General features: G+C 46.9%; 1 protein-coding gene across 1 annotated transcript in view; it reads left to right on the top strand.

Annotated features, from left to right (window-relative positions):
- The window catches only part of VSTM4 (V-set and transmembrane domain containing 4), an 80,329-nt gene extending 61,042 nt beyond the window's left edge, over positions 1-19,287 (top strand). The window contains exon 8 of the mRNA XM_069572289.1: positions 17,915-19,287. Within this exon, the coding sequence (XP_069428390.1) occupies positions 17,915-18,040 (126 nt within the window). The 3' untranslated portion in view covers positions 18,041-19,287. The remainder of the gene's footprint in view (positions 1-17,914) is intronic.
- The last annotated feature ends 7,005 nt before the right edge of the window (positions 19,288-26,292 follow it).

Here is a 26,292-nt window from a genome sequence, read left to right as displayed (position 1 = left end):
GTGAGGCTGGCTTCCGCTCCTCCACCTCCTCAGAGTGTCACCTGTCTCTGGGTCCTCTTCTCCTTGAACACGTCGCCCGGGAGGCTCAGCACTCACAGGTGCAACAACCACCTGTGCAGCGCGTCGGTTTCCTAATCTCAGTCTTCAAGCCAATTCCACAGTGGTTCTTCTGACCGCTTATGAAACATTCCCCAGGGGGCTCCTCATGTTCCCAAACTTAGGCACACAAAATTCATCACCTTCCCCCAATCCTGCCCCACCTAGGATATCCCCGCTGTCCAAACTCTAGGCGCCTTCTCCCCCATCCACATGCCCATTGGTGCCCGAAGGCTGTCTGTGACTTCTCAGGCCCCTGGCTTGTCCTTTCCTCTTCCCCGGCCATAGCTGGCCCCCGTGCCCACCGCCTCCCCATCCATCTGACTTCAGGACCGCACCCCCACCCCATGAGGGGTCCTTCAGCACCTGGCCTCACCTGTATCTCAGCACTTCTCATGCCTGACTCAACTTTCTTCCTCACTAGAACCACATCATGCCTTTTTACAAAGTGACCTTTATGTTTCTCTTACTGTGAAGGCTGTATGTGGTAGACACCTTCAGTTCAGTTCAGTTCAGTCACTCAGTCGTGTCTGACTCTTTGCGACCCCATGAGTCGCAGCACGCCAGGCCTCCTTGTCCATCACCAACTCCCGGAGTTCACTCAGACTCACGTCCATCCAGTCCGTGATGCCATCCAGCCATCTCATCCTCTGTCGTCCCCTTCTCCTCCTGCCCCCAATCCCTCCCAGCATCAGGGTCTTTTCCAATGAGTCAACTCTTCGCATGAGGTGGCCAAAGTACTGGAGCTTCAGCTTTAGCATCATTCCTTCCAAAGAAATCCCAGGGTTGATCTCCTTCAGAATGGACTGGTTGGATCTCCTTGCAGTCCAAGGGACTCTCAAGAGTCTTCTCCAACACCACAGTTCAAAAGCATCAATTCTTCAGCGCTCAGCTTTCTTCACAGTCCAACTCTCACATCCATATATGACCACTGGAAAAACCATAGCCTTGACTAGACGGACATTTGTTGGCAAAGTAATGTCTCTGCTTTTCAATATGCTATGTAGGTTGGTCATAACTTTTCTTCCAAGGAGTAAGTGTCTAAATTTCATGGCTGCAGTCACCATCTGCAGTGATTTTGGAGCCCCCGAAAATAAAGTCTGACACTGTTTCCACTCTTTCTCCATCTATTTCCCATGAAGTGATGGGACCGGATGCCATGATCTTCGTTTTCTGAATGTTGAGCTTTAAGCCAACTTTTTCACTCTCCTCTTTCACTTTCATCAAGAGGCTTTTGAATTCCTCTTCACTTTCTGCCGTAAGGGTGGTGTCATCTGCATATCTGAGGTTATTGATATTTCTCCTGGCAATCTTGATTCCAGCTTGTTTCTTCCAGCCCAGCATTTCTCATGATGTACTCTGCATAGAAGTTAAATAAGCAGGATGACAATATATAGCCTTGACGTACTCCTTTTCCTATTTGGAACTAGTCTGTTGTCTCATGTCCAGTTCTAACTGTTGCTTCCTGACCTGCATACAGATTTTTCAAGAGGCAGGTCAGGTGGTCTGGTATTCCCATCTCTTTCAGAATTTTCCACAGTTTATTGTGATCCACACAGTCAAAGGCTTTGGCATAGTCAAGAAAACAGAAATAGATGTTTTTTTCTGGAACTCTCTTGCTTTTTCCCAGCGGATGTTGGCAATTTGATCTCTGGTTCCTCTGCCTTTCTAAAACCAGCTTGACCATCTGCAAGTTCATGGTTCATGTATTGCTGAAGCCTGGCTTGGAGAATTTTGAGCATTACTTTACTAGCATGTGAGATGAGTGCAATTGTGCGGTAGTTTGAGGATTCTTTGGCATTGCCTTTCTTTGGGATTGGAATGAAAACAGACCTTTTCCAGTCCTGTGGCCACTGCTGAGTTTTCCAAATTTGCTGGCATATTGAGTGCAGCACTTTCACAGCATCATCTTTCAGGATTGAAATAGCTCAACTGGGATTCCATCACCTCCAGTAGCTTTGTTCGTAGTGATGCTTTCTAAGGCCCACTTGACTTCACATTCCAGGATGTCTGGCTCTAGGTGAGTGATCACACCATCGTGATTATCTTGGTTGTGAAGATCTTTTTTGTATAGTCCTTCTGTGTATTCTTGCCACCTCTTGTTAATATCTTCTGCTTCTGTTAGGTCCATACCATTTCTGTCCTTTATTGAGCCCGTCTTTGCATGAAATGTTCCCTTGGCATCACCAGATGGTCAACCCCGAAATCAGATTGATTATATTCTTTGCAGCCAAAGATGGAGAAGCTCTATACAGTCAACAAATACAAGACCAGGAGCTGACTGTGGCTCAGATCATGAACTCCTTATTGCCAAATTCAGACTTAAATTGAAGAAAGTAGGGAAAATCACTAGACCATTCAGGTATGACCTAAATCAAATCCCTTATGATTATACAGTGGAAGTGAGAAATAGATTTAAGGGACTAGATCTGATAGATAGAGTGCCTGATGAACTATGGACAGAGGTTCATGACATTGTATAAGAGACAGGGATCAAGACCATCCTCATGGAAAAGAAATGCAAGAAAGCAAAATGGCTGTCTGGGGAGGCCTTAAAAATAGCTGTGAAAAGAAGAGAAGTGAAAAGCCAAGGAGAAAAGGAAAGATACAAGCATCTGAATGCAGAGTTCCAAAGAATAGCAAGAAGAGATAAGAAAGCCTTCCTCAGCAATCAATGCAAAGAAATAGAGGAAAACAACAGAATGGGAAAGACTAGAGATCTCTTCAAGAAAATTAGAGACACCAAGGGAACATTTCACGCAAAGATGGGCTCGATAAAGGTAGACACCTTAGACACTGAAAACACTCTTTTAAAGTTTTTAAAAATTGTTTAAATTTTTTTTAATTGTTTAAAAAATTTTTAAATACACATAATCTAAAATTTAGCATCTTAGCCATTTTTAAGTATGCAGTTGAGTGGTGCTAAGTATATTCACATTGTTGACAATTTCCAGAACTCTCTTCATCTTGCAAATGCCTGTACTCATTAAATAACTCTCCACTCTTCCCTCCCCCAGTCCTTGAGAGCTACCCTTCTACTTTGTCTATAAATTTGACCACTCTGGGTACCTCCTATCAATAGAATCATTTGGTATTTATCTTTTTGTGATTGGCTTGTTTTACTTGGTATAATGTTGTGAAGGATCATTTATGTTGCAACGTGTCAAAATTTCCTTCGTTTTTAAAGCCGAATAATATTTTGATTTATGTGTATTTGTTACATCTTGTTTATCCATTCATCTGTCGAGGGACTCCTGGGATGCTGCCGCATGCTACGATGAACATGGATGTGCGTTCTCACCAACGGTGCACAAGGGTTTCCTTTTCTCTGCACCCTTGCCAACACTTGTTTTCTGTGTAATTTTTTGTAGCCTTCCTAATGGGTGTGAAGTGGTATCTCTTTGTGGTTTTGAGTTACATTTTCATAATGATTAGTGATGTTGAGCGTCTTTCTCATGTGCTTTGGCCATTTGTATTTCTTCTTTGTAGAAATGTCTGTTCAAGTCTTTCCCCATTTTTAAATCAGATTTGTGTGTGTGTGTGTAGATGTTGCTTTCTATATTCTGGATATTAACGCCTTTCATATGTATAATTTGCACATGTTTTCATCCATTCTGTAGGTTGCCTTTGCACTCTGTTGACTATGTCCTTTAATGCCCAGAAGTTTTAAATTTTGGTTAACGCTAATTTTAAAGTCATAGACAACTTGTCCATCACTGTGTCCTCAGTGGGGGACCTGGGATCTGCAGACTGTATGTGGAGTGGGTGAACCGAGGACAAAGATCTGAGACTGCAGCTCTATGTCCTCAGTGCTCAATGTGAGGTCCAGGGACCAGCAACGTGGGCATCACCTGGGAACTTGTTGGGAAAATAGCGGCTCAGGCCCCACCCTAGATCTACTGAATTAGAATCTGCAGTTCAACAGGATCCCAGATGAATCCGATGCACCTTGACGTTTAAGAAGTACAGTTCTGCATAACTTAACAGACAGTAGCCAGCTCTGGTTGGGTTATTGCTGGCAAGACCGAGTCATCACTGGCCTCCTCCAGAAACAGCTATACTAACACTTTAGTAAGACAGGTCAGCCCACTTGGGAGAATGGTGAATTTTCTCGTTATCAGCAGAGACAATTAAACATGAGAATCTGCTTCTAAAGGGTATTGTGACTCTCCCTCATTCCTGAAAACCTTTCCTGGATAGCTCATCCTCATCTCAGCTTGGTGTAGCCCTGTCCTGTGGCCTTCTAGGACCCCTCACAGTCACAGGTAGAGAATTCTGATGTGTAGGGAAATGTGTAGCCAAGACCCGTTTGCCTGGGATTCCCTTGGGTTTATAAAGTCTGCAATAAACCTGCCTCCTCTCATGGAATCTGAAAGATCAGAGAACTTAAAACTGCCAGAGGATGAGGTTCATTCCATCATTGTTGAAGGGAACCTGTCTTAGGAGAGGGCCTTCCTTCTGCCCAGTGTCAGCCCAGGACTGAGATGCCAGCTCTGTTCAGTGTTTCCCTGGTGTCTGGAAAGAACCCCCCTTCTTCCAGCTTAGTTTTTACTATCCAGAATGTACTTCTAAGACCAAAAAGAGTTTTTCTCTGATCAGTAGCAGAAAAGGGCTTTGAGGCCCATTAGACTCCAGTGATGGAATTCTGAGAAGATTTTAATAATAACCCAAACTCCAGCAAAATTATTTCCAGAGGACATGCATTCAGGTTTCTTGAAGGATGTTTATAATAAGCTGGAGAATTTCTCTTGTTGTCGTTAAGTGTGCTAGCACTGGTTTCAGTTGAATTCTACATGAAAAGGATATATTAACCTGCATAATATATGATCATAATCTCGATTTAAAATTAAAAAGAAGGAAAAGACCCACAACCACATGAACAATATATCGCCCAAAGTAAAAGCCTTGGGAAAAAAACAAAAACTCTGCTTGTCCCACGCTAGTCCCATTTTTAGAGAGATAAAAATTCTATGCCCCCCTCGGTACACATGCACATCCCATTATTGTCACGGGGAGTTATGTATGTCGACTGGAGGGAAGAGGAGATGCCGGGGCTTCGGAATGGATGAGAGTGGGGGAAACAGAAGTCGTTTCATTTCATGGGCTTTCTTCAGTCAGAGCGGGAGGGGCGAGCGGCTGGGTCTTTCACGACTGAGGTGTGATCACCAGGGAGGCAGGATCAGGTGTCTCAGAAGTGGCAGTGGGAAGATCCCAAATCAGGGGCTCAGCCCTGACACCGGGTTGTCCCTTCCCCTTAGCCCAGGAGGCTGGTTCTGGTGTCCCTCTGCTGCCTTGCGCTGTCTCCAAACAGCTGCTGGGCTGGAGGCTTCTCAACTGTATCACAGGCCAGTGGAGGTTGGTCAAGACTCTGATGTTCTTAAGGATGGCCCAAGTGAAGCCATTGCTTTCAGGAGTCTTTTAAGACTGGTAGCACCCTAAGCACTCATGGGGACCTTTTCTCGGGAGACAATGAGAATCCTCTAGAAGTGATACAGAGGGACTCTTTCCCGTTCTGTTCTCGAAGGGTAGTGCAGCTGTGTGCTTTCAGGAGGCAGGTGGCTTCGGGACTGACCACCTTGGAAATGCGTCCCTCCCATTTGCTGCGTCGCGGATTCCTTGGAATTGTTTTGCTGTCTTACATTCGGTGTTGACAGGGAGTGTATGAGTTGCTCTAGGGGTTGCAGCGCCGGCCTCTGACAAAGGTGAATAGGCGTTATAGAGGTGAGCTGGGGCCAAGGACAGCCCAGGCTGAAAGCAGGCCTGGAAGTCCAGCAGGGCCAGTCCGCTGAGTGACTCTGCCTGGCCACACAGACCCACCCTGCCTTTGGGGGTCTTGAACCCACTCTGGGGCAGGCCCATCCCTGTGTGTCTATAGGGAATGTCCCTGTGAGAGGCGGCTTGCTTTCCATATCAGCTCAGCTAATTTGCTGCCTTTATTGGGCACTTCATTGTTGGGATTGTTGCACTGCCAGGAATTTTTTTTTTAACTTTTTCATTCTGTTTTATTTTTGTAATCCCATGGAGCGATATCATTTGTATTCATATTTGATTTTTTTTAAGCCTATTTCATTGAAAACTTCAGTTTTGAATGCAGAGCACTTCAGAGTTGTTATTAGAAAATTTTTTCAATCTCAAATAGAGAATACAAGAAATGAAGTACCATCTTGGGGGAAAAAAAGAGAGTAATGAAGCATCATCAACCTATAATATCTGTAGCATCGAGCTAGGCGTCCAGAACGTCAGGAAGAAGATTTCTACGTGAAGTTCAGTCAGTGGCAAACTAACGGCATATTTAGGGGATTTTGTTTCCCTAGCCACATTCAGTGCTCATTTATTATTATAGTTTCCTAAAGCTGAATTGATAAATTCTAATAAGCACGTGTGCGGCAATAAGAGACAGCCCTATGAGTTAAGATTATGGAGCATGCATAGAAAGATGACGAGTGCAAACCATGAATTCAGGCATAGGTGCCCGTTGCCCACGTTACACATAAACCCAGCCAATAAACTAGCACGCCTGCTGCTGATGTGCGTTTGCGCTTCGTGCGTGCTTTGTGGCTTGTGCGTTGTGTGTGACATATGCTGGTGCTGGTAATGGTGTTGGTGCTGCTGGTGACGACGGTGGTGACAATGATGGTTTTGATAGCAGTGGTATACACACTTCACTTTGATGGCATATGCCCATGCAGGTACTACCCCAGCGCTTACCGATACAAACGCTGAGTGGCTCCTATGTGCCGGGTAGCACGTAGGTCGGCTATCTTTCTAGGAGCTAAGTTGTAGCGGCATGCTCCAGCCCACTCCTGTCTACTAGAGAGAGGAAATCTCTCTGGCATCTTGAAATCAGCCACTGTGGGAGGATTTACATATATAAGTTAGCAAATGCTACAAAGGAATTTTCTTCTTGGGTGGTCAGCTGCTCAGCAGCTTCCCTGCATGTCACGGGGTGCAGAAGTGGATACATTTGACAGAGCCCCTGCTCCCACTGAGCTGAGTGATGTGGTGAGAGGCTGGTTCTTGCACTGGCTTTGGCGCTTGCTAGCTGTTGACCCCAAGCTTGCCATTTCTTGTGAAATAAGGATGGCAGTAAGAGGACTTTATGCAAAGAGCTATTGGTGCGCTAAGTAAACACAAGGTGCCATCGTTGCGTTCCAGTGTGAGAAGACAGAGGATGTACAGTGTACAGTGTACAGATGATGTACAGGACCCTCAAATGTACAGCGCTTCTTAGTGCCGAGGGTGATACGTGCCCTGCAGAGCGAGAGAGCAGGGTAGGGAGCCAAGCAGGGACGTGTTTGATGGGGTGGGGGCTGCCTTGGAGCGAAGATCTGATAATGTGAGGAAGCAAGCCGCACTGCCATGTGGGGAAAGAACATTCCAAGCGGAGAGCATAGCCCAGGCAAAGGCCCCACACAGGAGTGCTGCCCAGGTGTGTCCAAGAAACAAGGAGACGAGCATAGCTGGAGCACTGGTCAGCATGGGGGACATATGATGTGAGCTGGGGACAGAGGAGTCCCAGCGCAAGATCTGGAAGGATGAGGATCTTGAAAAGGACACTGGATTTTATTCCAAGTATGAAGAGAAACAACAGGGAATTTTGTGCAGAGCAGTGACTGGCATGGTCCAACTTATCTTTTTAGAACGACTATCTGTCCCACTATTAGAAAATTTCCTGATTTTTTTCTGGGCAATTGTCTGAGCTCCAGTGGCATCCAGCAGTATCTGGTACATGATGTTTTCCAAATAATCTCTGACTATCTTCTTTTCTCTGCTCCTAAATATTTCAAAGGGACAAATTGCTAAAGCAACACTTGTTCATTTCCATGATAAAAATTATAGTCAGAAGAATAACTGAGCACTTGTGTAGCACTCGCTGTTTAGCTGCCAGGTACTTTTCTAAGTACATTACATTTATTAATGCATTTAATCCTCAAACTAACCCTGTGGGATAGGTACTAGTATGGGTCCCACTTCACAGATAAAGAAACAGAGGTATAGAAAGGTTAAGCAACTTACCCAAGGTCACACAGACAGTAAATAAGTCAGTCTCCCAGAGTCCTTGCTCTTAAGTACCACCAGGCAGACCCTTGCTCGAACCGATGAATCCAAGTATTAAAGATTGAAGTTGATTAGAAGATTGGGATTTAAGAGTGAAGATTTTTAAAGTGGACTTCTATATGGAAGTAGGTAACCAAACACTCTCTTATTCAAAGCATAAGCGTTCTCTTGAATAATACTGCCAGGAAAAGTACTTTTGGAAGACAGCTGGGAAATCATGCTTCTGGGGTCCATGGGGAAGAGAAAGTGAGTGACTGTATTAGATCATGGAGCTCTCACTGCGACACTGTGAGAAGGGTCACGTATCAGGACCCTCCCCAAGAGCGTTGTCCATAATTACATTTTAGCTTCCAAAACATATGTTGGTGAAATCTAGAGATATCCATCTGTCTGATGACTCATAAGCCTTGGGCCTTTCAGGGCAGAGCTTCGTCACCCTCTAAAGCCTGTCCTCAGAGCAATTAGCCAGGGGCATGTGACTTTCCATCATGTCAGATTCATTCAGGGAATGCACTTTGCTAAACATCCTTTGAATTCTCTAGACTCAGGAGCATGATGTGAATTTGCTCTGCTCGTGGTCTCTGAATGACTTCATCCAACCCAAGGTGCCAACACACCTGGATAAGACCTTGAAACCTTTATCTCCATCCAAGGCTTCTCTGCTGAGTTACAGAGGCTTTCTAATCCTTCCAGAGTCCTACATAACACTGGGTGTTGACCGTTAGTCACTGGGTAAACATGAGGAGGGGAAGCCGGGTGTGAGGTAGGACTCTGCAAGGCTTATAGATGGCTGGAACAAGGGAAGTGGGCCTCAGAGAGCTCCGCCGTCTCCACGCACAGCAGTGGAGAGTCCTGCTGTCTAGGTTCAGCTTGTCACGGTGTGCCTAGGTCTGCAGTCACGGCTGCCTGCTGGACTTGGGAGTGCAGCTGGATGCCAGCCCCAGCTAAGGAGGAGGCTGCTACAGGCAGAGGTCCCAGTGTGCCGCTGACCTCAGCTCCGAGGAGATGGTGAGTTCAGCCCTGGCGTGTGGTTCTAGCTGCAGGGTACCTCGGAAAACTGCATATTCCTACCTGTTCAGTGGGCACCTCTAATCAAGTCTGTTGCTCCCCCACATGCTGCCTGGTCAAAGCAGAGCCTGTACCCTTTTCATCCTCTTCCCGTCCTGGTCAGAGGCACACTTGCTCCTTTCTTGGGGGCTAAGAGTCCTTTGGGGGTAAGACTGTGGAGAGAGACAAGGCGTCGCCTGAAGGGATTCCAACGAGATTCCCTTCCTCATCCGTCGTCCTCCAATTGGTGTCAGCCCCACGTGTCTGCCCTCAGAGCCTCTGTCCCCCCACACTAAGCCAGGCCTGGAATGAGCATGGGGGTGGGCAGCTCTCACTGCCCCCTTTCCCCTTTATCTGGGGCTCACCTGCCCATGAGCAGTGCAGGCCTGTTCTGAAAACACGCTCTCCAGAGATTCGTGCCAGCAAAGCTTCCCTGTTGTCTTGGAAGGTCACCCTTCCCCTTTGGGATCTCGGGGTCTGCTGTCTGCCTGGCTGGCTTACCGGGGTGCAGTGCCCCCACATCAGAGTCCTAGTCGCTGCTGCTGACCCTGCACTTGTAAGGTCAGGGGACTGCTCCTGAGCAGAGGGTGGATTCCAGGCAGGACCGCCCGTCTCTGAGTCCAGGCTCTGCCTAGCAATGGCTGCAGGGCCTGGAGCCATGAACTGCCTTTTAGAGCCTGTTTGCTCCTCTGTGAAGTGGCCGTGAGCACTGGCCCCACCTCCCAGGACTGATATGTGAGGAGCGAGTGAGTTAAGGAAGATCAGTTAACAGTCTCTGAGTTCTGTCTCAGAAGGACCACTTCTCAAACGCTGTCTGTCTGTCGCCTCTCAAAGTCACTTCTGGATTGTGTCCCTTGTACCATCATTTAACATATCTGTCTTGGAAATGTGTTTATTTTGTTCATTTTGAGCCTTTATTTTCATTTAACGTGCACACCAGGGAACTCTACTTTTTCCTTCCATAATATGTTCAACTATAAATAAACAGGCCATTTGACAGACCCGTGGAACTCAAAATTAAGTCAAGTTCGTTTCCAAGGCAAGTTGATTCTAACAGAACATTTAAGGAGTTGGGACCTACAAGTTTCCACTAAAGGCTTTCCATCGAATAGAGCTTCTCTGAATGCGCAGCACCACCCCCCCCCCCCCCCCCCCCCGCCGCCGAGTGCCCATAGCTGCGCATGTATGGATGTTAGGAGGGGAGCGTTTGTTTTACCAGGTACTCCTCTGTTGAATAAAAAATGAGCACTTATCTCAAAAGGGGAAGAGGAAGTCTGCCCTCGATAATATGGGTAATATGTAATTCTCTCTTGGGTAAATAGACTCCTGATCGTGCAGCTCGGTAGAACGGCAATCACATTTGTAAACTCTGAGGTGACGTCAGCGTAAACATCCCATGTCCTGGTTATTGATCTGTATCTGCAATAATGGTGTTACCCGATTGAACTTCTGACATTGGAGAACTTGCAGTGGCTGCAACTGCATTTTTCTTTTATTCCTGAAACTTAATTCAACTTGCACATCCATCTGTGATCTCTATGAAAAGGTGTTGTTTTGCAGGAGTCTGCATAGAATGTTAAACCTCTCTCTTTCCTGGTAGGAAAGTTATTTCTTGGCTTAATTCCCGAAAAACATGCCTACAAAATGAAGCGCTTAGAAACTTCCAATGAGGAGCTTGAAGTGAGGTGTGTTTCCAAGAGGTACACCACTTCTGAGTTCTTTGAAGCTGACTTTTCTGGTGTTAGCTTTAGCCAGTAAATCCTTCCCCATTGACATATGTTCCATAATCATCACTCTAAAACTGAGGGTAAGCGGGGCTTAAATGAAAACTGGGAGATCCAGCCTGGAGGCTGTCGTCTGCTGTAGCAGCGTCTCACCACTGGCAGAAAGGAAAGACAGGGGCTGGGAGACATGGCATTCCAAAGTCTGGTGCTTGCAGGCTCACTTGGTTACCCTGGAGTCCAGAAGATTCCATTACTATGTTTGAAAACTGGTCTGTGTGATCATCCTTTCCCAGTGCTTCTGAGGGGATGTCGTGTAGTGTGGGAGTTTACTTGGGCACAGCATCAGTGAGAATTTGAGTGCAAGTCTGGAACTGCTGAGTCCCCTGGGGACAGTGAGAAGGTAATTACTGGACCACCAGCATCTACTTGAATGGCTAAAATAAAAAGTGCCGGCAATACCAAGTGCCGTCATGTCTGCAGAGCAGTGAAAGCTCTCAGTGTTGCTGGAGGGAGGCAAGGATGGTGTGGACACTCTGAGAGGATAGTCTGGCAGTTTCTTTTGAAGTTAAACATACTTTCCATACAACCCAGCAACCCTATTCCTGGGTGTTTACCCTAGACTAACGAAAATCTCCCACACAAACCTACAATGAATATTTATAGCAACTCCGTTCATAATCACCGAAAACTTAGAATGACTCAGATGTCCTTCAGCAGGTGAACGGATAAGCAAAGGTGGCACAGCGTGGAATGCTTAGTAATCCAAAGGAGCAAACTGCTGATACATGCAGCCACCTGGATGGCACACGAGGGAATTATTCTCAGAGAAGAATGCCGGCCCCACAAGGTTACACACCTATGATGCCTTTCACATGACATGCTTTAAGAGAGAAAGCCTCAGTGACAGCACACAGGTCAGGGCTGCTGGAGGGTCTTGTTAGAGGGAGGACGGGACTGCAGAGGTAACATGAAGGCATGTGATGGGACTGTCCTGAGCCCTGTGCGGGCAGTGGGCCCAGAAACCTGTTCTCGTGTTTGGATGCATGCAATGATCCATTAGGAAGTCACTTTTACCACATGTCTTTTAAGAAAATTAAATTAAGAAAGAAAGAAAGCGAAGCCACTCAGTCGTGTCCGACTCTTTGCGACCCCTTGGACTGTAGCCTTCCAGGCTCCTCTGTCTATGGGATTTTCCAGGCAAGAATACTGGCTGCTGCTGCTGCTGCTAAGTCGCTTCAGTCGTGTCCGACTCTGTGCAACCCCGTAGACGGCAGCCCACCAGGCTCCCCCATCCCTGGGATTTTCCAGGCAAGAACACTGGAGTGGGTTGCCATTTCCTTCTCCAGGAGATCTTCCCAACCCAGGGATTGAACAAAGGTCTCCCACATTGTAGGCAGATGCTTTACCATATGAGCCACCAGGGAAGTCTCTAAATTAAGAAGTGAAACAAAATTCTTGGTGTCCCTGGAAGACATAGTAGGAGGTGAGAACAGATGTTTAATCCGAGCTCGGGGGGTGCACCATGCCCGGGTGAACCTGTGGGGTGGAGGGGCCGGAGGTGCCGCCCGCATTGGAGAGCATAGCTGCGGGGCATGGCTAGAAAGATTTAAGTATATATGCACATAAATAAATTAATAAAAATTTATGATAAAAGTCTCCTCATCCTTTGGCCAGGGAGCACTTTGCCCCTGTTCCAGCTGATGCAGTCAGCTACTGGGTGACGGCGTCGGGACCACACTCCTCACCTCCTCCCCATGAACACGTTCACTGAACTGAGAAAATTTCCTTTCATTCTTGCCTTTCTTGGGTGCCCTGACACGTGTCTACATCTGAGCCTCCATGCCCTCCTGCTCATAGAATTCCGCTCCAGACCAGGGGAGTGGGCTCTTCATGACTGGGAGGAAATGGATGAAAAGTGAGACTGAGGACACATAAAAGAAAGGGGTTCAGAACCTACAAGACACCAAGCGGTTGACACAAATACCAGGCCTCTGTTGGAGGAATAGAAGGAGAAATGGGCTAAGGGCCTTTCAGGCCTGGAGAAAGGAAAAAGAAAGTCAAACCAAACAGTCCTGGGAAAGAGGCCTGTTGCTTCTCATGTGTTTAGAAAGTTCTGGGGCTTCTTCTAAGGGACCCTACCAGGACTTCCGGCTGTGGGTCCCCAGCCCCTCCTGTTTCTGGGAAACGCAGCAAGGGCAGAGCCAGGTGTCAGGCTCACGTCTGCAGCCTGGAAGTCCTGCCTTCACACTTTGTGTTTTCAAGTGCAGGCGAGAGCTGCTGTCGGGGTGTTTGTTTAAGTTCTTTTTCTTGAGTGCTGATGTCCCATGTACCTCCTGCACCCCCAGGACTAGGACAGGGCTTGAAGAGGGCCATCTGAGGGCCAGAAGCTGTCAGGGAGCTAACTGAAGTGTGTCTTGATTCACTTTCAGAGACCCACTCACTGCACTCCAGTTCTTGAATTGCCGTACACATTAGGAGTACTTCTTTCTCTTACATCTAAACACTTCCGTGTTGGCAAGAGATCACCTGAAATGCAGGTGGGGCCCGATAGCAGGCCCCTCACCCTGGCTCTGCGCCACGGCGGTTGCCCCCTTAACCTTGACCTTCCGCTCCCAGCTCTGCAGTCTTCCCTGTTGTTGCTGTTTGTTGTTTTAGTCACTAAGTCAAGTCTGACTCTCCGTATCCCCATGGACTGTAGCCCACCAGGCTTCTCTGTCCCTGGGATTCTCCAGGCAAGAATACTGGAGCAGGTTGCCATTTCCTTCTCCAGGGGATCTTCCTGACCCAGGGATCGAACCTGCATCTCCTGCACTGGCAGGCAGATTCCTTACTGCTGAGCCAACAGGGAAGCTGAGTCTTACCTCCTCTCACTGATATGCCAGTATTGTTCTCTAAGCTACTTCTTAATGCACCTCAGCCTTCCCCTAAAGCATCAGTGCAGAGAAAGGTAGCTGAGTGAAAACTGGTGAGAAGTCTACATTTCCCCCTTTTTAGTGGCGGTAAGAAATTTATTTCTAGCTAAACAAGCTGGGAAATGTAATTAAGCACATGGTTGATGGGGATAGCCAAGGATGCATGCCAGAAAAACAATAGGTTCTTTAAAGGTGCCAAGGACTGGTATTATGCATCTCCTGTTGGAAACTGTATACACATCCCGATTCAGAGCCTCTTGTGTGCTGCCTCACATCTTCAATCAAATTATTATATTCCAGAAATATGCATAAGGGAAATGATTCAACACATTTTACGGTGGGTTGTTGCTTGTAGCAGTAATTGAAGTACCTTTCCACTTATGAAAGTACTAATTTTATTTGTTTTTATTGCTTTTCTGGATGCAATTATTTATTTAGTGTGCTTTGGCTTTATTAAATTATGTTTACTATAGGAACATCATAAAAATGTATGAAAACAACGCATCAGCCAAGCCAGCCTGGTGACCTGTATTGAGAAAGCTAGTGTTATTTTTCATATCCAAACATAATGGAATAACTTAAGAATAAACAGATACTCTATGCCAGAAAACGATGCAGTTTCAGAGTAATGTAATAAAACACCTGGACAATATGATTTCATAAATCTTGGTTCTAAAATTTACATGAGTTGGGTTTTGTGTGCTTATTTGAGGACACATGACATTTCTAAATGGAATCATTATAACGTGAAATGTAACTAAACCGAAAGACAGGAGGTAAATGGCATTTTTGTTGGCTGGTGAGATGTGAATGACTAAGAAGAACTGTAAAGATTTTTGGCATAGGACAAGCAGGAGGCTCTGATCCATGTAACTGCCCTTAACACTGAAGTTTAAAAAGAGCCAGATAACTGTGAAGGCCGCCTGGTGGTGTCCCTCGCTGGTAGGTGCTGGCTGCCGGCAGTTCTTCACATCCTCCTCCCTGTGCCTTAGTACGATGCTTCATCTCGAAAGAAAAGAGGTTCGCTTTTGGCGCACATTTTAAGAGACTTAACATGGATGTGTATGGTTTATTTGTCCTGAATTTTGGTGAGTTAATCGAGGCATAGCACAGAAAAATGGAAATAGAACTATGACAACCCAACGAAAACCAAAAAAAGAAAGCAGAGGTGCGCGAGTGACAGTGAGCTGTCTCTTGCAGCTAGACATCAGTGGCTAACTCTTACTTTTCTAATTGCGAATTAAAATTAATTAATCTGCTGTTTAAATAATGTACCATCTACAAGATTCAACAAATAGATACCATAAAGGGTGAGTCTCTCCCAACCACATGGTTTACTTCCCCAGAGGGAACCTTGAAGATCAAGTTCTTGATTTCCAGGTGAGTTTCAAGGGTTTTCTGAGCACATAAAATATATACATGTGTATTTACCCCCGTACACACAGATTTACACGATGGTAAAACACACAGTAGTCATGTGGCTTCATCATCCTTTTTAAAGACTGTGCCGAATACTTCCTTAAGAATGCATCGGACTGCTGCTGATGTCCACTGAAGTGTTTCCCGTTTTCTGCTTATACCAATAACGTTTCCACCACCAACATGCAAGAGGACTTCTTTCTTGCTGTTTCTTTTCGAAAACTTTTAGCTTGTCAGCTTGAAAGACAAGCACTGATGTCTAAGTGATTCTGAACCAGCCTTGTCTTATTTTGAGAGAGGTGGAGTCTCATTTAATACGTGTGAGAACCTTTGTATTTCCCTTCCTGTGAAGTCGCTGATCCTGTCTCTTATTCTTTGCTTAATTTTCTAATGGACTGTTGGCCATTATTGTTATTCACTTGTAAGACCCTTTGATCTGAGTTGTGAATGTTTTGCTCATTTTTTTCAATTGTCTTTTGACTTTATTTAGAGAATATTCTGCAATGTATCGCATGGAAATCTACATGTCATTTTTCTATTGCTCCTGGGTTTTGTGTAAGACTTTATTTATTTTTTTTAAGGATACCTTTTTATTTTTTATTTTTTTAGTTTTTTTTTAAATTTTAAAATCTTTAATTCTTATTGTAAGACTTTAAAACACATGTTTTAAATTGGTGAGATTTAAAAAAAATGATTTTTAAATAATTTAATAATTTTTAAAATAATTGCTGAGATTATTTTTTAAAAATTTCCCCACACAGTCTTCTAGCACTTTTGAGTTTATTTTCCATGTTAAATTTAAAATTTTTGATTTATCTGGAATTTATCTAATGTAAAGAATGATGTGAACAATATGACTTTTTTCAGTTGGCTACCCAAGTATCCCAACACCATTTACTGAAAAATAATATTTGGGTTAATTTACGCATGTTTTCATCAGTCCCATTGATGTCTATTCATTTGTTGATATCCAGAGTTTTAATTATAGTAGCTTTATATTTTTAATGATGCTAGAGTTGGATCACAAATTATTCTTTATTTTAATAATTTTCCTTAATTATGTTAAGAAAGAAATCTATGACTGTATTATATTATCAAAAATTATTTTTAACAAGAATTTTTAAATTTTAAATGCCTTTCCAGTCTCTAGAGATAACCATATGGTTTTTCTCTGTATTACTGTTATGAATTATATGAATAGATTTTTCTAATACTGAACCATTCATTCCATTCATTTATTTATTCCATTTATTCTACTTCTAGAATAAGACCCATTTGAGCATGATTATCTTTGAGTGTGCTTGTTTGGTGCTGAGTAAATCTGATCTGTGCTAACTTACACGCTAATAGATGAGACTGTTCTAACGCACGAGGCATTTTTCCTGTCTTGTAATGCTCTGAATCAGTCTAATTACATTGGGAGTGTCTGCTCCTCACAGGGGCTTCTCTGGAAGTTCTCCTCCTGTGCTGCCTGCTCTTGACAGCATTTCTCTCTTCTTCCTTTCTTCCTCTGTTCCTTTCTTTCTTTTCATTGATGGAATGAGTACATTCACGTGCCAGAGTTTATAATTTATATTTTTCTAGAATATCCCTCACTTTATCTTGTATTCAAGGTTTTTGCATTTCCCATTCCATTCATTTCTGCTCTTTCCCTTCCTATCTTGATTAAGTTTTTGTTTGTTTCACTGGTGTTTTTTAAGCTTAGACTTTTGGATATCTTTATTTATTCTCTGATTTTTCTATCTTCTGACTTATATGTCTAGTGTTAATTTTTTTTGGTTCTTCCTCCTGCTTTTGTTTATTCTGTTTTTTTTTTTCTAACTTCTTAAATTGGGTGTTTGATCCATTTCATCCCTATTGTTTGATATAAATAGTTAATGTTACGACTTTTCTCCAAGTACTACATTCTTAGGCTCTGGCATGTAATATTTATGTTCTTTGCCATTATTTTCATCATATGCTGAAATTTTAGTTTTATATAGGTTAAGTCACTTAAAATTTCTAGGTGACAGCGTTCCAGTTTTGTTGTTAATCTCTAGGACTTCCTGTCTGCCTCTGTTTTATTCTTTCCAGCAGAGACTGTCCGTCACATTACTTTTACTCTGGAATTAAAGTTGACTTTGTGGCCTCACGTTGAATCATTTTTTGTAACTGTTCTATGACAACTTGAATCATATGGTGTTTCATGGAGGACACCGTGTTCTATATAAGATGACAGATGTAGCTTTAGGTTATTTAAGTGCTGCTGCTGCTGCGCCGCTCCAGTCGTGTCCGACTCTGCGACCCCACAGACGGCAGCCCACCAGGCTCCCCGTCCCTGGGATTCTCCAGGCAAGAACACCGGAGTGGGTTGCCATTGCCTTCTCCAATGCATGGAAGTGAAAAGTGAAAGGGAAGTCGCTCAGTCGTGTCCGACTCTTAGCGACCCCCATGGACTGCAGCCCACCAGGCTCCTCCGTCCATGGGATTCTCCAGGCAAGAGCACTGGAGTGGGGCGCCATTGCCTTCTCCGTATTTAAGTTTTATGCCTTAAAATTTTTTGTCCGTTTATTTCCCTTTGAATCCCCAAAGTGCTATGGAAATACATGCCTGGTGAATGGATGTGTGATGCTGAGCTCCCTGTGGTAGCCTCCAATTGTGTTGTGTTTTGTCTTATAGCCAAAGATTGCCGAGGAGAACTTGACCTACGCTGAGCTGGAGCTGATCAAGCCCCACCGGGCAGCCAAGGGCATCCCCACCAGCACAGTCTATGCGCAGATCCTCTTCGAGGAGAACAAGCTGTAACTCTGCGTCCTATTTAATCTCTGCCACTCCAGTTATTTATGAAACTGTGGATACAAAGTCCTTACTTTTGTATTCTCACTCGTGCCTTCTGCACGGTGGGAGCCCCTTTCCAGCGGCATCTCAGGTGCCTTCAGAGAGGCGTGAGGCTCCTTTCTGTGAAAAGCAGGGGCCCCAGCCCTTTGGATAAATCTCCCAGGACAAGATTTTCTGGGTCTGAGCCCTGAAGGGTGAGGACTCTGATTCTGAGACCATTCAAGAGGATTTTCTGCTGAGCCAAACCCCTTTATATTTTTTTTTTCTTCTTTATCTTTTTTTTTTTAATCTGAATTTTAATCTTCTACCCTCCCTGTATTTGTGATATCAAGCTCATAGTATATAGCTAGAGGAAATACCGTTATGGGCCCAAGTGTGAGATGGTAGAGGTGCACTAATTGGTTTCCAAAGGATCAGATAACATTACCAGGGCACCCAGGGCAGCATAAAGTGCTTATTGTGAGCAGTCATTCAATATAGCATCTCTTGTTTTAAATAGATGCCCTGACCCTGCTGACTCAAGGGCAGAGAGACAGCTTGTGGGGCAATCTGACAATGAGCTATCTGGATACCCCAGTGCCCATTTCCCCAACCGTTATTGTCCCCAGCCGCAGGACAAGTAGAACATTGTTCACTCTGAAGTGCTTCCACCCCTTTGGCAGGGGGGCTTATTCCTGTACAGAGACTATTCTCTGAGAAGTTCTCACTTACCCTTTTCCGAAAGGAGCAGGGTGGTGTGCTTTTGGTTGACAGAACGGAAGAAGGGGGCCTCCTGGAAGTGTGCCAAGGTTACTGACTCTAACTGAACATCCATTCGTGTAAGAGCAAAGTCTTCTGACTGCTTCCCTAATGGTAGGAGAGTAGGAAGTATGAGCCAGGCTGGACACACGTGTCCTGGACAGCCCCTCACACCCTCCCGCCGTGCTGGCCCACTGCAGCGTGCCTTGCTGACTCGACTTTGCATGTTAATTCGAATGGACTTGAGTGGGAGAGACGCAGGGAAGCCTGGCAAACAGATCTATGAGAAAGTTGCTCTGTGGCCCTGTAAGACGTCCGTGACCTCACCGTCCTGGAACAGGCCAGGCTATCGGCTGTGTTGTTAAGGACACTTTCTGTGTGAGTGTACTATGGGTGGTTTTCACTGCACACTACAGAAATTGTTTGGCTTTGTAATGGACCATGTATATATGTTAAATTATATATTTTAAACACAATCTGAATGTGAGTTGTGCCCCTCTGTACAGCCATGTGAACTTGGTTGAGGTTCTTATCCCCTACTAATCTCAGACTCTCTATTTATACAAAGGTGAGTTAACCTCTCATAGAATTCTTATAATGGGATAATGACTTGGAAGATTCTGGATGCTAGAAATTGCTACACAAGTACACTATATTAACATGCATGCTAAAACCAGTCCATATTTTTAAAATGAAGTGCCTTTACTATTTAAAGCTCTCATTGTGTTAACTTTAAAAAGTAAATATTTGTCCATGACCTCAGCTCTATGGTAACTTTCCCAAAGCCCCAGGATGGCTTATGAGTGCCTCTCGTGGTTTCCTGGAAAGGATCCAAGTCAGGAGCAGGTGACAATTTTCCAGAAGCGAAAGTATCCTGACTTTCCGAAAAGGAAGCTATTCTCTGCTGCCTGTGCCTGCATCTCGTACTCTCCTTCTTGCCAAGTTTCCAAGGTAGTGAGGAAGCTATGCAGTTTTTGAAGAAGAACTCACTAGAACTTTCCAGACAGGAGGACATCGTTTAGAACAAGAGAATATACGGTCAGTACATCTTTCCTATCACAGTATCCTAGGCATCCTATCATGTTTTATCATGGCACTCTTCAGCAGGACATAGTTACATGGTGCTGTGAGGAAGGAAAGTGATTTCCTGATTTGCACAAGAAGCTATTAAAATGTAGATGGGTGGGGCCCTGGGGGTAGCAGGTGAGAGTGGGGAGTGGGGCGTCTGAAGAGGTGATGGAGAGAGTGCGATGGATAGGAGGCCTCTGGGCCTCTGCAGAACTGAATAGAACTTCGATCACCTGCAGCCCCACGTGTTAAATTCAGTGGGAGCTCTGTGTCATCACATATGGAAATGAATACATTCCGCTAAGAAGAGAGCGAGTTCTGAAGAGTCTGTAGGTTAAAATCCAACAAGTCATTGTTATAGATTCAATTCAGACTCTTGCTCCAAAACTCTGGTCATATTTGCATGAATCCACGCTGAGGTGTGCGAGCAGGGGACCCACTGCCATAGGGTCTAAGAAGAGGCTTCAAGAGCAACAGCTCCTACTGAACATGCTTCCTAAGGGAATCACGGGAGCGCTTGGCAACATCGGAGCACAGCTTGCTCCACTATTATCTAGAAGCAAGCTGTCCAAACTCTGCCCAGAGCTGGGAGCAATGGGTGATTTGTACCTAGTGCTTCTTTGGGATGATAAATCTTGATGTTATTTTCAGAATAAACTTAAAAATAAGTCTCCTTATTTGTTTTCTATCAAATACACCACTACACCTATACTGTCATTTCTAGAGATACGGAATATACATCATTCAAGTGGAAATTAGGAAAAGTTCTTCACTGTGTGTTTGCTGTAAAGCATCTGTGGGAACTACTGTAGATAAGCAGTTTTCAACATGGACAACGGCTTGTACATTTAAATGAAGGACAAAGAACCCGTTGCTCAGAGTGGAATGCAGCGGCTCCTGCAGGCAGGGTACACCGACTCTCAGATTTGGTGGGGATTTGGTTTTGGTCATGCGTGGCGGAATCATCACAGGAAGCAAGGATGGGGAAGGGGTATCCCCTAATGAGACTGCCTTGCCAAGTCACAGGCCTGGACCCTGAGCTAAAGCAGTTGTGATGGGATTTCTTTTAGGTCACATTTTCATTAAATCATCATGTCTCCATTAACTCACAGGGCAGAGAACAAAAACCTAAGCCTAACCACCCTCTCATATTCACTGGTGTGAAAATGGCACTGGGCACTATATATTTTTTAGTACATAGTCATCAGCCCACACATGGATGAGCCCAAAGACTCACTCAGGACAAAAACACTAAAGCAGCTGGTGCTTTTGGGGACTGCCCATGGCTTAGTTCACCCCTGTTTCTAACATGCATGACTACAACCTAGGTTGGGCCAAGAATGGGACTCACGCCCCAGGCCACAAAAAATGGGCCAAAGCATGCATTGAGGCCTGGTCTGGGCTGATCAGAATTCTTAGGAGAAAGAGAGCATCTTAGAAGTCAGCTAAGCTGGGAGGCCACCTGTCAGAGCTACCTACAGCAACATCTGCCAAGGGGTGAAGCCTCGGTGAACACAAAGATGCTGAGAAAGCAGTAGGTCTTGGGAACGCAGACAGAAGCCCAGCCTGCAGCCGCTAAGATCCCCCAGACTCTTCTTTTCCCTTTAGATCTTCTTTTGAATCAATAAACTAGCCCCTTCTCCTACTATCTAACTCCTGGTTTTGCTCAAGCTGGTCAGGTTGCGGTCAAGAGAATTCTAACTAAAACAGTATTCATCAAAGCTGCTTCCCAAACTAGGAAGCAAAAGAATTACACTGAGGGCACCACCCAAGGAGCCCACTTCCATCATATCCAGCATCCAGAATTGTAACCATGGGCCTGTGCCACAATCTGCTTCTCACTCAGTGGCCCCTCACGTGGAGAGGGACTGGCTGGCTTCAGGCCCGACCTGCTCCTAAGGGAGGGCCTCTTGGGTTTAGAGGAGGGACTCTGGCGGTACTGAGCCACTCTGGCAGAAGCTGCTCCGCTAGAGTGAGCACGTGTGAGCTCTGTGCCACACGGATGTGGAGGGAGCCTTTTTGTGCTGGCTGGCTGTGAAGTTGAGGCTGGCTTCCACACAGAGTATGCTGTCTTTCCAGTATCCCTGACCCAGCACCCCGTGACCCAGTGTCCTCGGTCAGGAGGGAACCTGTTAAGATAAGGCAGCCATGTGGTGGGGATGTTGACGCTCCCCCTCACCCACCATAACCCCTGCAGCCCGCCCCACACATCAGACAGAGCTATTCACCAGGCTGGGAAACAAAGAAGAATTTCATGTTTTGGAGGAAGGATCTGCCTTCAGCCTGGGTGTGCTAAGCTCTGGGGAGCGTCCAGATGGATTGGATAGATTGGTGTTCCCTAAACTTTAACATGTGCACGCATCGCCTGGATCATGGGAAACAGTGGCTTGCGTTCAGGAAGCCTGGGAGGGGCCTGGGTATCTGTGTTCCCAACAAGCTCCCAGGGGATGCCCATGCTTCTGGTTCCTGGGACTGTTGGAAAATGCAGATCTGGACCCCCTGGGGAGATGATGGGCGTGGCCTCAGAGTACAAGGCACAGCTGAAGCCCTGACAGTGAGCTAACTCCCCCGGGGAGGCAGTGCAGCCAGGCGCCACCGTGGGCGCTCCTCTGCCTGCAGGTCTGGTCCAGAAAGCAGGCGAGGTGCCTGAGGGGTACCAGAGCAGAGCAAGCTTTCGGAGGAGTCGGAGAGGAGCCGGAGAGAGCTGGGTCTGGGAGTTTCTGGAAGGAGAAGGGGCTCAGCAGTGTGTACTCTGTAGTGGTCAAGTAGAATAGAGGTTAAACCGCTGCTCATTCTGAATTACTTGCTCATTTCACATTTTTGCTCTTCGGCTTCCCTGGTGGCTCAGGCAGTAAAGAGTCAGCCTGCAATGTGGGAGACAAGGGTTCAGTCCCTGGGTTGGGAAGATCTCCTGGAGAAGGAAATGGCAACCCATTCCAGTATTCTTGCCTGGGAAAGGAGCCTGGCAGGCCTCTGTCCATGGGGTCACGACTGAGCGACTAACACTACACGCTTTAAATTTTTTTTTTTTTTTATTAAAAGATTTATTTTTCTGGGATAAACAGTTCCCCAAACGCACAAGCCTAACAGACTTTGGCACTGAGTGTGTCTGCCCTGCTCAGCCGATTTTCTCCAAAGCCATCAGTGTCACTCCACGGGGTGAAAGATTTGGAGCAGACTCTTAATCAACGCACAGGGTGGGGTTGGAGGGCAGCCACGGCAGGTTTCTGCTCCTTCTGCGGTCATTGATAAAAGATGACTTGGTGCCTGCTTTCTAGCAAACACAGCTCCACTAGCTCCACACTGACGGAGTGTCTGGTTGTTAAATGTTAATGTACTACGTCCTATACTTTAAATAGAATTAGAGATGTTTGCAGCTTTGGCTAAATGCACCTTGTTCTTCCACATTAAAGTTTATTACAAATGTCCTCCATCAGCAACCAGGAGAAAAACTCATTAGGGGCTGGTCTGTGTGGGGGCCATGGTTGCTATTGAAGAGCTGGCCTCCTATTTCCGTTTATTAAGGCTTTTTCATTGGTGGGGTGCTGGGTGTGATTGTTCCTTGTTTACGGGCTCGATTAGAATCTCAAGAGTTTATGCAGAAGTTTGTACTGTGTGTCTGGGAGACTGATGCTGTCTTTGGTTTTGCTAAAGGGGTCCACGATGCCCTTTTAGAGACTCTGTGCCAGGACCCTCGCTGCCAGACCTCCCAGAGCGTCCTGATGACGTTGGCCACTTCGCAGCTGGGGAAGCTAAGAGACAGGAAGGGGCTGCTCCTTGGTGGGCAGAACCAGTTGGAAAAGAGCGCTTGACTCCCAACCCGGTGACCTCCATGCAGCCCAGTTCAAAGCCCCACACCCATGGGCTCTGGCTTCAAGAAGCCTTCCTGTTCCCACTCTGGCCTGAGGGGCTGGTCTTGGCCTTGCTGAGGATAAGGGCTGCCCAGCCTCGCCTTGCAGGGTCTCCCCTGTCCCTGTCCTTCCTCAGTCCCTCCTGTGACTTCCTGGTTCTCAGGGATCCTGGGCTCTAGGAGCCTCATGGCTTCCCCTGGCCCAGAGAGTGGCCCGCTTGAAGCCATTTGAGATGTCTCACTCTGCTCCGCTTCCCATCCTCCCACCTCTTCCGGATTCTGTTTCCGGCTCTTCGCGGTCTCCTTCACTAAGCATCCCTCAGTCTCCAGAGTGACACACGTATCTCAGGCGGGGTGGACCAGCCCCAAGCCATCTCTCCTGCTGCTTCCCCCCACCCGCTCCCACCCTGCCGGTCAGGCCCCTCTGCTTCCTGCACTGCCCCTCTGGTCTCAGCCTGGCCCGCCGTCCTCAGCCCCATCCCTGCCCTCAGCTCTGCTTCAGGCCTCTGGGGGCGTGGCTAAGTGTGGGTTCTACCGTTCTCCGCTCCGCGGGACACAGGTCCTTTCCCTGACATATCCAGTTGCACAGCCTACGCCACCCCGTAATCACCTCCCCGCTCCACTTCAGGGGTGCCTTTCTCCAAGTTGCCATCTTCTCTCTGTACACGCACACCTGGGTCTCCACGCTCGAGCTGCAGCCTGAGGACTCCCCATCCACATCTCCAGCCGGACCCCTCTCCTGACTCCATGTCTACCCGCCAGCTGCCCGCTTGAGCATCCCTCAAACCTCTCAGAAGCCACTGCCCCATCCTGACCACAGTCATGGATGCCCCACCCCACCATGCTGTCCAGCAGTTGAGATAATTTATCATCAGAAACTGGGATGATAAAACGAATGCCCAAGGGATAGCATGCATACATGCTAAGTCATGTCTGACTCCTTGCAACCCCATGGACTGTAGCTTGCCAGGCTCCTTTGTCCATGGAATTTCCTAGGCAAGAATACGGAGTGTTTGAGTGGCTTGTCATTCCCTCCAGGGGATCTTTCCAACCCAGAAATCAAACCCACGTTTCCGGCATTGCAGGCGGCTTCTTTACCGCGTGAGCCATCGGGGCAGCCCCCAGGGGATGGCAGATACCCTGCGAGAAGCTCTGCACCTGCAAGTCTGTAGTTCTGGAATTCTTCCCCACTTTCGTCTCTGATGAAGGGGGCCTGGAGCATGCTTTTCTCTTGATTTTGACAGTTTGGGGATTTATGCGCATTACTTGTCCGCGTGGTTTATGGATATATGAATAAAGAGAACTTTGCTAGTTTACCAGCTCTTTCTGTTTCATGGGTGGCTTCAGCACTGACAGCATGTGACTGGCAAGAAGGGACGTCGTGAGGGAGTCATCCAGGGTTTGGGACTTTCTGAGTTAACAGGCGTGGGGTGGGGGGAGGTGGTGACAGTCTCCTTTCCCCTTCCCGGGCCACACCCAAGCTTCTCCCCCGTCTGAGGTCAACCCTGGTAGCCCTGCTCCCAGCGCCACCTGGTGGCCATCTCCGAGAACGTGCGGAACTACCGCCCTCGCTGACGCCCCTTCCCGGGGTCCTCCCCGCCCCTCTCCCTCCCTCTGCCTCCGCTCCCTCTCCTCCACATGCTCACACATGCCATTCCCGTCTGAACTTGGCCCGAACGGCTCCCTTGCTCTCCTTTTTATCTTCTCTGTTTCTCTCTCTCCCTGCCCCTTCATTCCATTTACAAGAGATCATGTGCCTGGTGTGCCGCAAGGAGGCTGCGTGAACGGAGCAAGTCCGTCCAAGCCATCTCTCTGGCCTGGGCGCCAGAGTCAGGCTCAGACCCTCCAGATGAGCTCCGCGTCTGGCGCGCCCTCTCCTCACACAGTGCGCCCTCCTTTGCTGGCGTCCTGGCTTTTCTCACTCAGCAGTGTCATTATAGGGCTTAGAGTCAGGAGGTGGGATCCGAAGCCCGAGCCTGCTTTGGAATTGCTGTGTGTCTCTGGAAACCCTCTGAGCTCTCTGACCTTCAGCGTCCTCATGCGGACAATAGCCAGCGGTAACAGGATTTAAAGAGTCTGTCTGTGTGGCTTCCCTGTTGCAATAAGTGTTCTGGGGAAAAGGGCAGGGCTGGCCTTGCCACCAGCCCTCAGCGTGGGCCTGGGTGACAGCAGGGGAGGGGTGGGCCGGCGTGGAGGGTACGGGGAAGGGACTGCCCCCCAGGGAGGGGCCGCTCCAGGGGCTCGGGACTGGGAGTGCTCAGGCTGGGAGGCCCGGCCCCCAGGACTGGCTCCCCCATCAGCTTGTTCTCAGCTTAGTTGGGAATAAAAACATCTGCTAATATTTATCTGACCCATGTGAACACTAGACCTGGTGCAGAGAAAGCTTTCCAGAACCTTCCCTGAGCCCTGCAATCAGTCTCCATCTCCCGCTTGTGCTTGCTCGGACTGCATTCCCTTCTGAGCAAAGCAATTAAATAACGCCACTCAGGGCAGATCTCTGTCTGTTTTCTCACCACACTGTCCCTGCAGCCTGTCACAGAGCCTGGTACCCACCTGCTTCTCA

The sequence above is a fragment of the Ovis canadensis genome, chromosome 25 (assembly GCF_042477335.2).
Source record: "Ovis canadensis isolate MfBH-ARS-UI-01 breed Bighorn chromosome 25, ARS-UI_OviCan_v2, whole genome shotgun sequence".
Lineage (NCBI taxonomy): Eukaryota > Metazoa > Chordata > Mammalia > Artiodactyla > Bovidae > Ovis > Ovis canadensis.
This window is presented reverse-complemented; position numbering and strand designations above follow the sequence as displayed.